This window comes from Balearica regulorum, chromosome 8 (assembly GCF_011004875.1).
Source record: "Balearica regulorum gibbericeps isolate bBalReg1 chromosome 8, bBalReg1.pri, whole genome shotgun sequence".
Classification (NCBI taxonomy): domain Eukaryota; kingdom Metazoa; phylum Chordata; class Aves; order Gruiformes; family Gruidae; genus Balearica; species Balearica regulorum.
The window spans coordinates 26,909,537-26,921,776 of NC_046191.1; the positions used below are offsets into that span (position 1 = coordinate 26,909,537).

A 12,240-nucleotide genomic window follows, 5' to 3' on the forward strand; every position below is an offset into this window, starting at 1 on the left:
ACAATTAATAAATGTGACTTTTCAATAAAAATTTAAATGAAATAAAGACAAAGAAAATTGAGGAGAGTCATATTGGAGAGAGCTGTATTATGAAACACTAATTTGCTCTGAATGCCAGGAACATTTGTTAGAAAGCAGCTGCCTATTTTTTAAATATTATCTTAGTATGTTATCGACCATATTTCTACTTTTCCTGTTTTCATATTGTATAAAACATATTTAAAAGATGTTTTTAATTTTTTTTTTTTTTTTTTTTACAAATTACACATAAGATGATGAATAAATGAGTAAATATATTCGAGTCCCCTGAAAGGAACTGATTTTTTGAGGCCATACTTCTAAAGAAAAATCAACGGCAAACCAGAAAACCAAACCATTCTGCTTAAAAATGTGAAAACAGTCTGAGAAATAAAACAAGCACTAGAAAACTTACCAATGCCAAACTTCTTTGCTTAAAAGATAGCTCAAATGTTTTAGCATATCCCATCCTGTTTCTTGAATATTTCTCCACCAACTTTATTAGAAAGTATCATGTGCATATTGTACTTAAAAACAAGCTGGCAAAGTAATTCTTAGGTCACTTTAATAAAATATCTGTTCTGAGTTGCAATAGGAGACATTTACAAATCTATAATCCCTCAGGTCTTTGGCATTTATTTTCTTACAAAAACGGGAGCCATCTCTTCTGATTTCCATTCTGCTGCTTCTTTACTAGTTCCTTGTACTCTTCTGACCTTAAAAACCTGGGAAAAGAGTCCTTTGCCATGAGACTGTAGATTAACCTCTGAGCATCATCAAAGCAGCTGAGGGTGGGCTCAGAGATATTCTGAGAGATGTGGGTTTTGGTATGGAAGTCAATATTAATCTGTAGGAAGAAAGGAGGCATACAATTAACGTCAGATTGATTGGAAAGTTGAGGTCTGCTCATGTACAGGACACAATCAGCATTTGAATTTCTTTCCAAATACCCTGGCTGATGCAAATAAGCAGGAAGGTCATCCCCTTGTTTTCTAGTATACTGAATTCATAATTTTATTTGGTTCTTAAAAAGGTGGCATCACTGAAAAAACAAGGGGAAAACTTGCTTCTGATCATCTCAGCTTTTTGCCAAACCAAATCCTATGAAGTACTGATTACCAAAGAGTAAGTTAGAGATGAAGGTACTAAGCATCATTTTAGGTTTTGACCCTATCTATTTTCTAAGGATTTTTTTGGTTTTAATAATAATACATATGATTGAAATCCATTTTAAGACATGGAGACATTCAAAGCACTCTTGCTATCAAAGGCAAAACCATCAGTGTAAAAGTTTGTTAGGGAATAGAATGTGAACAATAATTAATTAGCAATTTGTTCCTTCACAGTAAGCATTTTTTAAATAATGATACAATTGAATGCTGTGATGGAAAGTTTTACAAGTTTACATTTTGATATTCATCACGTCAAAAATACCTGTACAAAAGAACAAATACAATCATTAACATTCCAATATACTGGGACCTAAACTAGGGAGGAAATGGTGCTTATTGCATTATAAAATGGTTTGAGAAAACAAATTACGTTGAACATATATTTCCTTAGAAATCTCAAAAGCTGAGATAAACCCATGCCCTGTGCGAAGAATGTATTTAAAGTACTGTATTTAACCGTAAGAGGTCTTTGTTTCCTTCACAGAGTTCCACACAGTGTTTTCTACCTGGCAAATAACTGACCAAAAAAATGGAAGTACAGCCACATTGAATTGCATTTTTTTGTCACTTCAGGAAGTTTGCATCTGAATTTTCCACTTGATTCCCATCCTCAGTGAGTACCCAATGTACGCGCAAAAAAACTTTTTACCTCCTTTGGAGCATCAGCTTGTATAAAGTCAGAATAAATCTTTTGGGCTTTTGAGGCGATCTTAGTGGAGGACTTGGTTTTCTTGAAGTCCTCGCAGGCCAGCCAGAACTCCATGTTCTCCTCACTGAACTCTGACTTCAAAAATGTCCTAAAAGCCTCCAGGCCATCTGGGGAAAAATGCATGAGATGATGGGTGGAAGAAAACTGAAAGACCAATGCAGATTATATGTTTGTATATGAATATATAGTGACGTTTATGTGTCTCATATTGTTTTGCATGTCAGCCAGTAGTTAGTCGTAAGAGATTGTTGTGGGGGAAATAAGTAGGAGATGAAACTATAGTGATGGTAAGGGGACTAAGGGAATTCTTTCAGAGAGTTACTAATTGAGGACTGCCCAATACCTGCCTGCCATGGTTTGGGCTCTGGCACTGATACACCAGTCAAAAGGAGGCCCTGGAGATTTGGTCCTCAAGAGGATTTATAGTGACTAGGAAGTCAGGGATTTGAGCTGACCCCTGGTCTAAGAAGCAAGCAGAAAATTAAGTCATATTGTGGTAGCGTGCTTTTCTCAGAGCTGAGGTTAGCCTGCCTAAATAGCACTTACACCTTCTTGGTGTAACGATTGAGGCCTGGGAAGACAGAAGGACTCTTCGCTACTTCTTTGTTCAACTTTTTTTTTGCACTTTCAAGAGAAAAAAAAAAAAAGAAACAAAGGTTTGTTTGGAAGAAATTGTTTTAAAATTAATCCGTATCACAAGCTCTTAGAAAAGAAAGCTGACAGCACCCAAATTTAGCTGCGTTAGTCAAATCAATACTATGGAGATACAGTGTGGAGGCACCGCAGGGTCTGGGCCACAGAGTTCCAGCAGGAAATTGGTGCAAGGACATTTTTAACAGTATGAATGGAATCTCTTAGAGAAGTGACTTTGGATGTTTTGGAAATAATCATTTTTTGTTTGATAGTCAATGTACAACAGGTATGTTTCTTTGTAACAGGAATACCTGAGAAAAGGTTTGTGGTTTTGTAATTTAAAAAAAAAAAAAAAAGGAAAACCAGAACCATTGCACAGAGAGTTTAACAACAGTTATCTTCATGATAAAAGTCTTTCAGAGCACTTCTGCATTCTTAAATGTTCTTTAAGCATTGGCCAGAAGGTATTTGCAGTTTAGAGACGTGCCCCCCTCTGCCTTTCAGCACAGCAGCTCAAATGCCTCCAGCAGCAGTGCCGGTGTGGTTCAAAGCATGTGGAGAGTTGGACTGCAAAGCAGCTGAAATCCTGACAGCAGCATTTGTGAACTGGGTTGACACATGTCTTTTTAAAAAATTATTTTTCATGTACTTCTTACCTTTATTAGCTAGTAGCGTATCCATGGACTCAGACCAGGCCATCGTTTCTCCAGTGTTTGACCTGTGGAAACAACATCTATCCTTGAAAATAGCATTGTGATCTTTTGCCTGTGCAGTCCATGGTAGCTACTCTATCATTTGGCTATCTCCTCGAGGGAGCAGGGTAAGTCATGTTACCCTATGCACTGAATAACAGAAAGTCAACAAAAAGTGTGACTCTTTTCTTTTTTTTTTTTAAGAGTGTAGAGAACCATGTAGATTCATAAAGTACAGCCTTATTTGACATTGGCAACCTGACTATTCATCCAGGAGACAGTACTAATGCTTGCAATTCGTGGAACTATGACAAAAGCATAGGAGGGATATTAATGTCTTAGAGTTTGTACTGAATTTCTTCTTGAGTTCAAATAGATTAACCATTAATTTATATGATGCTTTTTGCTTGGGATGAGTAGAATTATCTAAAACATTATCGTACTAACAGTTCTGGGATAAATGGGCACTATTTCAGTTTCTTAGTGGTTTAAAAAATTGAGTAAATTCATCATTTTCTGTATTTCTTTGTAACTTGCTGCAGGCTTCTGTTAGAAATGAGACATGGAATGAAATGGACCTTTGCTCTTACAAAGCCTGGGTGCCCTGAAGATGTTCAGGCTGTTTCAGAAGGAAGGCTTAGTGTGCAGGCTAGCAGAGGTCAGCTGCACAACCTGATGAGAGGCAAAAGGACGTCAGGTAGGGGAAGTGCATGCCAAGTGTGTGGAGTATTCTTTTTCTAGTAACTTGGGGAGGGATGGTCATACTCAATTTAGTCCATGAATACATAGATAAAAGAAAACTGTCTTTCATCCATGCAAAATTGTATTTTGATTAAAATTACCATTGTATGAGGTTTTAATTTAAACGTCCAGCAGAGAAAAAGAACCCCCTTTACCAGCATTATTGTTATTGCTTGTGCTTTTTGTGACAAAACCATGGAAGAATGTGATTTCTTAAAAATGAGACGTTTTGTGGAACCATCAGAGAGCTATGTGAAGATGTCAGCATGTGCCTATCTGCTTTCCTGCATGCCAGTTTTACAATTTGATTTTCTCATTTTCTTGGCAGTCTGTCAGTTTGCAGCCCCAGGCATCCCCAAATGAATGTCTCATATCTGCCGTTTGGTGATAAGCAGGAATAAATCTGTTTGGTCATCTAGCTCATATTTTGGTTTAGAATAAGGAGCATACTACTTCAACAAACCTCAATTCAGTGGTTTGTAACTGAAATTTTTTTGAAATAGGTTTTTTTAAGGATTTTTTTTTAATTCTAATCTTACAAATGTCCTCAGCCAAAATTTTTGAGCTAGAAATTTCAAGTGTTAATTGTTTTTTCTTGTAACCTCTGAAGACAGGTAATAAAAGATGAAGAATTTTGTTAAGCTACAGACTCAGTATAAGGTTTTGTCTCAACTTATTTTAAATTTTAGTAAAATTAATGCATATTAATTTTTTAAACATAAAAGTTTAAAGGGAATGAAGAATGTTTTACTAGCATTTTGCACTTGTGAAAGATTTTGAAATAAAACAAATAGTTCAAAGTGCAAGGCCAGAGCAGAGTAACTGATTATTTTTTTCTCCATTTTGCATACAGATTTTTTTTTATAATGAGACAAGGAGTCAAGCAAACTCCAGAGTACCTGCAAGAATGCCTGGAGAGGTGGGCAATAATTAAATAGATTGCTATCTCATATTGCTGTTGTTGAAACTGTTACATTTTAAACAAATAGTAGAAATGTATTAACCAGTCAAAGAGAGAGGAAACCAACTTTCTAATCCTCTGGGTATGTATCTTGTAGAGGTGATGATAGGCAGGAGGATTTGAAATGGAATTTACATTCTATGTGAATATAGTAGTCACTTGACATCTTGGCAGCTCTAAAATGGTTTGTGTGCATCTCTCGTTTGGTGGTAAGAAAGGGGAAAATTGAAAATTTGGAAACATTTTGTTTCAGTGCAAAATCAAAACAAGTTCCAGGATTTTTGACAGAAACAGAAATCTTTTCTGACTGGGCCTTGTTTCCATTTGAAAAACCCCACAAGTTAATTTTCATGGACGTCAGTCGTTCTGTACTGAAACGTTTTTCTCAGTTGGTCGTTCTGGTTTCAGTCATGCAAACTCATGGGGTGTAATTCTTTTCTACCTCATGTCTAGGTCTTACATTCATATCCCTTAGGGAGCACACCATGAGCAGGTCATCCTTGGCTCAGCAAGGCATGACAAGCCACAGACAGTCCACAATACTGAGGAGTGGGAAATTTGGGTGAGTGGAAAACAGGGTGGAAAAGGCTCTGCTAAAACACAGCGCCTGCCTGCATTGCTGTGCTGCTCTTCCTCCAGGCTACTGTTGTAAGAGCATGTATTCTCAAGGCTGACCAGATGGCCATCCATCAGGACAGATTTTCAAAATAACCTTTGATGTGAAGTTCCCTGACCAACAGGTTCCTGAAATCTCACCTATGGAAAGACCTTTATGCTGATTATTGACTTTCTGCCACTGTATATACTAACTTAAAAATTAGGTATTTTAGGAGCTAAAAGGCTCTGGAGTCTGATAAATGGACCGAACACTCTGTTCCATATAAAATATTACTGGGGGGGGGGGGTATTTACAAACTAGTCCACTCTAGAATTCTGTAAAAAAATATTTGATATTCCTAAAAGGACTGAGAGCTTGACTGTCAAAACCCTGTTCTGAAGTATACAGGTTAGTGAGAGAGCTGTATTCACAGCCATCTGCCAGCATCACCAGTAATGGCATTTTCTAATTGTAAATTTATCAAAAGATAATATGGTAGTGTCACCATATTACAAAACTGTAGTTATAATTATTACAATAGATTGTGGCATTGATGCTTTTATCAAACAAGGGGTTTTTTTGTAGCTGTCAGTTTACTTGTGTCTAGGCTGCACAAAATTATATTTAAACAAAAAGCATAAAATTATGTATGTTTATACATATATATGCACACATACCCAAGGGAAACTGAAATGCAAATATAGTCAGTCTGTATTGAAAATGCAAATGAAAACTAAATGTAGCATTATGTAGTACTTTGTGAGGCATCGTGTGCTCATGGAATAAATCAGCAGTGAATTTGTTTTAGTAACTGTAATAAACTTTTATAAAATATATAACAAACTTTGAGGTTGTTCAGTAAATATTTGCTAGCTTTCTTGCCAAACAAAAAAAGCAAAATGAAAGACCAGGATAAAACAGACAGCATGAAACTAATTCTGCTTCTCTTCCTCATGGATAATATTATTTGATTCAATATTTATTTATCACTCAGAGAATGATGTCACTGACCTTATGGGATTTACTTGAATGGGAATAGCAAGCAGAATTGACAACAAGGAGTCAAAATAATCATATCCACTGTAAAGGGGGGAGGAAGATAAAAGCTGTCCAGATTATTCAAAAGTTGACCATCCCATCAATCACCTACAATTAAAATAGCCATAAAGAGCAACTCACTTCACTGGCATTTTTTGTTCCACTGTCTGTCACAGGTAGGGCAGAATTTCTTTTTCTGACTGATCTTCAAGCTGAAGGTAATGTGACAGCAGGAACAATACAATTAGCATGTGAATAACCAAACAGAACAATGCAAGTTGATAAACTGTTTTTCACGTTTCTTTTAAAATTATTTCTCCTTCAGAAACGGCTTATTTTTTAACAGTGGCTATTCTAACTTAATCTACCAAAAGTAATTTTAATTAAAAATGATTTGTATGCAAATATTTCTCAAGACATATTTATGTTCTGAACAACATCTTAACAGAGAAATCATCCTGTGATTTTTCTCACTGGCCATTTGGCTTAATGACTGTGGAAAAGAAAAAAGGAAAATGGGTTCAGTGCCCATAACTAGAAAATTCTTCCATATCGGTATTTACTCTTACATTGTATCTGCAAAGCTTACCCATCGCTGTACACATCTTGAAGGTCTGAGGCCCTTGAGCCATTGTCTCTTTTGTTTATTCATACAAGACTTTTCGCAATGGGACCAAAGAGTGTTGGGGTGACCATCATTTGCACATTGATGCTGTTGCAAATAATAGGATCATGAAGTATTTGATACTTTCAATGCAGTGACTTTTTTCTACTCTTGTTGATATTTCATTCTATGTGGCATGTTCTAGGAGTATCACTCTGCCCCAAAAACATTTTAATCTAATTTTTGCTCTTGATAATAATCACATCATTCTTTCCTCCCCAGCTCTTTTCTTTCTCAGTATGTTGCTTGCTGACCCTTGCTCTTCTGAACAGGCAGGCTTACTTGCCTCTCTCCAAATCTTGTCCTGCTGCCTAAGCCTTTGCTCACCCTACCTGGCTTCCTGGTTCTCAATGTCTCAACTTGACCTAAACAGACTTCCAGTGGTTCAGGAACTGGGATCCAGCTGTCCCAACCTGCAGAATACAGGATTTTTGTCTTCTCAGTTGAAATATTTTGCACTAAGTAGAGCAGCCTCAAGAGTTTAGGTCCCATTTGATTTTCCTATATGGCATAGTGACACAAACAGCTGCTTTCTGTCTGACTGAGGACACGGTCTGTCTTATTTTAGCTATGTCTGTCTTCTAAGACAAGAAAGAAAAAACCAAGGATCACGTGCCACGTTTTGACCTTAGCAATGCTAGGGGGTTGTTCCTCATCCTCACCTTTTGTGGATCTGTAAAAGAAGTTTCAGGCCAAACTATTAGATGAACTTCATATGGAACAAAAAATAGTGAATCTGCTCAACAGGGCTCCAGAAAGTTGAAATCAGAGGGGAACACATACAGAGGTGGGTTACTGGGACTATCAGGAGAATGAAACTGTCTTGCAGGAGAAAAAGACAAGACTTCAGTTTGTCTGGAAAATGAAAGCAAAGAGGAGCTATGATTGCTCTCTGAATGTAGAGGGGTAACCAGAGAGAATGATTATTTTAGCTTAAGGATCATATTGGCAAAAGAACAAATGTATATAAACAGCCAGTGAATAAATTTAGGCTAGAAATCAAAAGGAGGCTTCAGAAAAATTGTTGGTTTTAGCAGTCTCCCAGTAGAATTTTTGTCCTCTCCACTCCTCTGTACTTCAAAGAGAGAGCTTATATTTATGAATGAGATTATTTTAAATGGTTGCCTTTAGGAAGCTAGAAATGATGCACCAAGATACCCCTTTCAGTCCTATATAATACTAAAAAAAAGACTCCTGGCAGCAAAATACGCATCCTTTCTGTGATTTCTTACCTTTGCATCCACTTGCTTCTGAAAGTCATACTAGAAGGAGAGAAATGTGAATTATCATCCTGATCGTCTCCAGTGCTGCTTTTATTTCTCTTAATCAGTTATTTTCTCTTATTTCTGCCGAATGCGTTCTGTGGACTGTGACATTGTGCCAGACAGGACCAAAAGCCTTCCATGCCTTGTTGCTAGTACAACTAACTTCAGTGTCTTACAGGTGGAGAGAAAGCCTTCAGCATCTGCATTGACATTAAATCCTTTGTGACTGATTCAGTCCCAGTTTGAGCTTTGGTAAAAGAGGGTAAACATAGTACAAAACCCAAACAAGTAGAGTTTCTGGCCTGGCAGCCTGTAAATAGCTACAACTTGAATTTTCTAACAGTGAGACTGTCTCTTTGTCAATTACTGTTGAAATAGCACTCTTTTTTCTAGTGTTCTGGTTTGTGATTGCTGGCCTACCCTTCTTAGGTAGCAAACAGAAGGCTCTGCAAAGCTGTACAGGCATTTACACATATTACCATGTATTTGCTATTTTTAGGAAGGGACTTTACGTACCCTAAGTTCTCACTGAGGATGGCCAAGATGTAGGAGCAGTTCAAAATAGGTGCTGAATTTTCAGCCAAGTAACAAAATTCTAGATAAAGGCCTGATGCAAATTTCCTCCAGCTTTCTTAGTGTAACACCGGTAAAGTCAGTGCATTTATGAGAACAGAGATCACACCAAGTTAAGCAACACACCGTTCTTGGATGATTCTGTTTATTTCTAAGTATTTACCCTGTGTTCAATCCCAATGATTGTACTATTCACCTACCCTAGAACTGTGATTATAAATTGACTAGTTTTACATTTTTGAAGAGGTAATACGATTCTTGTTATACGATAGTCCCATTTACTCCTGTGAGACTATTTCTGAGAGGAAGGATCGCAGGATCTGTGCCTATTTTTTTATAAGCATCTGTGATACACATTTTTTTTAATTAAAAAGAAAAATTTCCAAACAGTGCAACAGATGTATTTTTTAAAATTTCTATCTAATTGTCTGATGTCTGAATGATACAGATATGACCATCTCTTGAAGATTTTCAGTGTTAACAGGTATTTTTAAGTCAGTTTCAGAAGCCACAGAAGGATGCTAAAACCCACAAGTATTCTGACTAGCACACAGAGTAACTAAATGCATGCAATCCGATTGCTGCTTCTGTTTTACGGGGTGCTGATCACCACTCACAAAGCCACAATAAAGTTATGAGAGATTTTCACCAGTGTAACATGCTGCTCAGTGACCGAGTAGTTCACATAAGCTGATTGTATTTCGGGTATACAGCAGGTAATAGGTTTGTTGTTATTATTATCCTAGTACAAATATCACAAGTACACTAACCACAGTTAAGCACAGTCACCTCTTCCCATAAAAAGTAGCTGGTAGTATTGTCATATATTTCCTCTCCCTGGACCTTAAACATTTCTGGAAAGAAACTCTAATATTTTACTGAAAATTCATAAGGAGAAAAAGTGGTCTTAGTGTTAAAACAAATGCATCAGCTGCTTGTGCAAATGTATTGGCTATTCATAATAAACAGTATCAAGTAAACAAAATGAAATATTAATATGTACTAGAGATGGGCTGGAAATTGCATGTAAGAATTATTTCTAAACTTTTTGGAAATCTGGATCCAGCTGACACTGCTGGTGTCTGCAGCTTCAGTTCACTAATAATCTAGACTGGACTTGTGGAGTAGCTCAGGCCCTTATCTACTCAGCTAATTTCAGTGTATTTTAAAAACTTTATCTGCGAGGCTTCTGGTTTAACGCTTCCGTAACTGCTGACTGTGCTATGGATTTGTGGTCTGAGTCCCCTGCCTTTGACAGGCCCTAGGAGAGCTGGAACGGTAGGAAAGGGAATGCGGATCTAACGATTGAATGTTTCCACATTCGCCAATGTTACTTGCTAAGGACTACTGATTTATTAAATATTTTAATTGCCTGAACTTTTAGGCTTACTGCTTGATACTTTACTGATCTTCATCTTTTATTCTTTAGCTATCTTTAGGCATTAGTTTCCTTCATGAAAAGCTATTGGCTGTTTAGGTGAATAAGGCATGTCATTTTTTGTTCCTCTGACCCACATCTTGGCTAGATACTAATCTCAATAGACAGTATAAAACAACTCTTCATGTTCAAACTATTGGTGTATTAACCTAAGAAATCACTTTCATTTATATGTGTTCCTAACAGGGCAGCCTTGTACTCACCTGAGTGCGACATGAGAAAATGTCACACTCTCCAATAGCTGTTTTGATGTGCTGGCGTTTCCCCTGGATCAGGTTCAGTATGTTATTGCCCTTCAGCATTTGGCCTCTGTTAAATCCATCCTGTACCTGGGTTTGCTTGGATAGTGTTGTTTTGTATAGTGTAACCTCAGCAGAAAAAAAATTAATGTTCTGCTGGTCCAAGCAGTTCAAGCAAACAGAGACTTGACTGCATCTCTTATGTTGGGAGAAGCCAAGATGATCTGAGCACTGCTGGCATCCTTAGTAACGGGGAAACACATGTCATATGGGATGCAAATACATTTTAATCGCAGCGCTATGTAAATGCTTACCTTCCAATAGCACTGCACAGCATGGTCGACTCACAAAAATATATTTTTCTTTCCATATAAATAAGTCTGTGTGTCTTCAGTATGCCACAGAGTTGTTTTGCATAAGAAAATGAGCTGTTGTTTTCCACCCAAGCAAAGTATGCCCTTCAGGTAAAATGTTTTGATTTCAAGAACAATTTGTCAAAATGTTTTACAGCATTCTGGGCTCCTTGTATACAGGATTTCCAAGCACTATACAAACACAAACCTGCATTAGAAGAGAACTGGAAACAACTGAACTTTGAAGATTCTCATTTAGTGCTAACTAGCAGAGTGTTTAGCACAGCTCACGTCCTGAATGAACACGCTGTTATTTATACAGCATCAGACTTCATAAAACTTCTCATTTGCACAAGAAGCCTATATAGTGCAGACATACAGGACCATATCGTGATCTTGTCCTTAGAGACAAGTATAAATTGCACCAACACAAGAACAGACAGAAGGTAGATGCTTTGCCCCAGAAAGCTCTTGAAGCATAATTCCCTGTATCAGTTGTCTCTTGAGCAGTGCCTGCAGGTGGTCTGTCCCAAGCCAAGCAGTGCTAGGTACTGAATGAAAGGGAAACCCAATATACCGATGTTCTTGGTGGCTTCTTTTTGTAAAAGTGTACTTCTGACTTCTCTTTGCCCGAGTAATGTGAGCAAAGTGTTTGTATGATGCAGGAGAGCTCCTGCTGAGCTACCCCCTGGGGAGACAGTCCACATGACGATTTAATCCTTCAGAGCCTTCTCTTCCTTAAGGAAAAACTGGAGTAGCATTAACTGCAGAAATTTAAAATTAGTCTGGAAAGTTGTGAAGAAACAAGAGTTTCTAAAGTACAAGCAAATTGCACGATGAAAAAAGAACAGTTCAGGGTTGTCCTTATGTTAGGCTTCAGCTTAATTTTCTGTCTTGTTTGAAAACTCTAGATGGACTTCCATAGGATTATATTTCATGCTAGTTAATTTTAGTTACATTTCATAGAGGAGGCAAAGATAGAGGCTAGATTGTAAATCTCAGTGTCTAGATAATCTCTTGCAAGGAGACTTAGGAGGAGGTTACGCAAACAGGTGCCATTTAGGAAAGGAGAGAGAAAAGCTTTGGTATAAAACCAGAGGGAGCTTTTATGAGCCCAGCCCTAAGTGATCAGAGTACAAAAAATGG

At 37.4% G+C, this 12,240-nt stretch overlaps 1 protein-coding gene and 2 long non-coding RNA genes across 4 annotated transcripts in view; 2 read left to right on the forward strand and 1 right to left on the reverse strand.

Annotated features, from left to right (window-relative positions):
* LOC142602784 (uncharacterized) overlaps positions 1-3,980 on the forward strand; it is an 84,899-nt gene extending 80,919 nt beyond the window's left edge. Inside the window, exons 6-8 of the long non-coding RNA XR_012836578.1 lie at positions 1,675-1,803; positions 3,198-3,352; positions 3,767-3,980. This is a non-coding gene — a long non-coding RNA (uncharacterized LOC142602784). The remainder of the gene's footprint in view (positions 1-1,674; positions 1,804-3,197; positions 3,353-3,766) is intronic.
* RGS21 (regulator of G protein signaling 21) lies at positions 1-10,804 on the reverse strand. 2 transcript variants are annotated; one of them, XM_075760187.1, is made up of 4 exons: positions 10,717-10,804; positions 5,683-5,694; positions 1,840-2,006; positions 1-865 (listed from the first exon to the last, which is right to left on the reverse strand). In XM_075760187.1, exons 1-4 carry the CDS (start codon positions 10,802-10,804, stop codon positions 662-664), a joined length of 471 nt encoding a protein of 156 aa, XP_075616302.1. In that variant the 3' UTR covers positions 1-661. The 2 variants fall into 2 exon arrangements, with proteins under 2 accessions (XP_075616302.1, XP_075616301.1); XM_075760186.1 differs by lacking the exons at positions 5,683-5,694; positions 10,717-10,804 and adding exons at positions 3,189-3,250; positions 6,704-6,838.
* The window catches only part of LOC142602785 (uncharacterized), a 19,206-nt gene continuing 17,636 nt past the window's right edge, over positions 10,671-12,240 (forward strand). The window contains exon 1 of the long non-coding RNA XR_012836581.1: positions 10,671-10,777. This is a non-coding gene — a long non-coding RNA (uncharacterized LOC142602785). The remainder of the gene's footprint in view (positions 10,778-12,240) is intronic.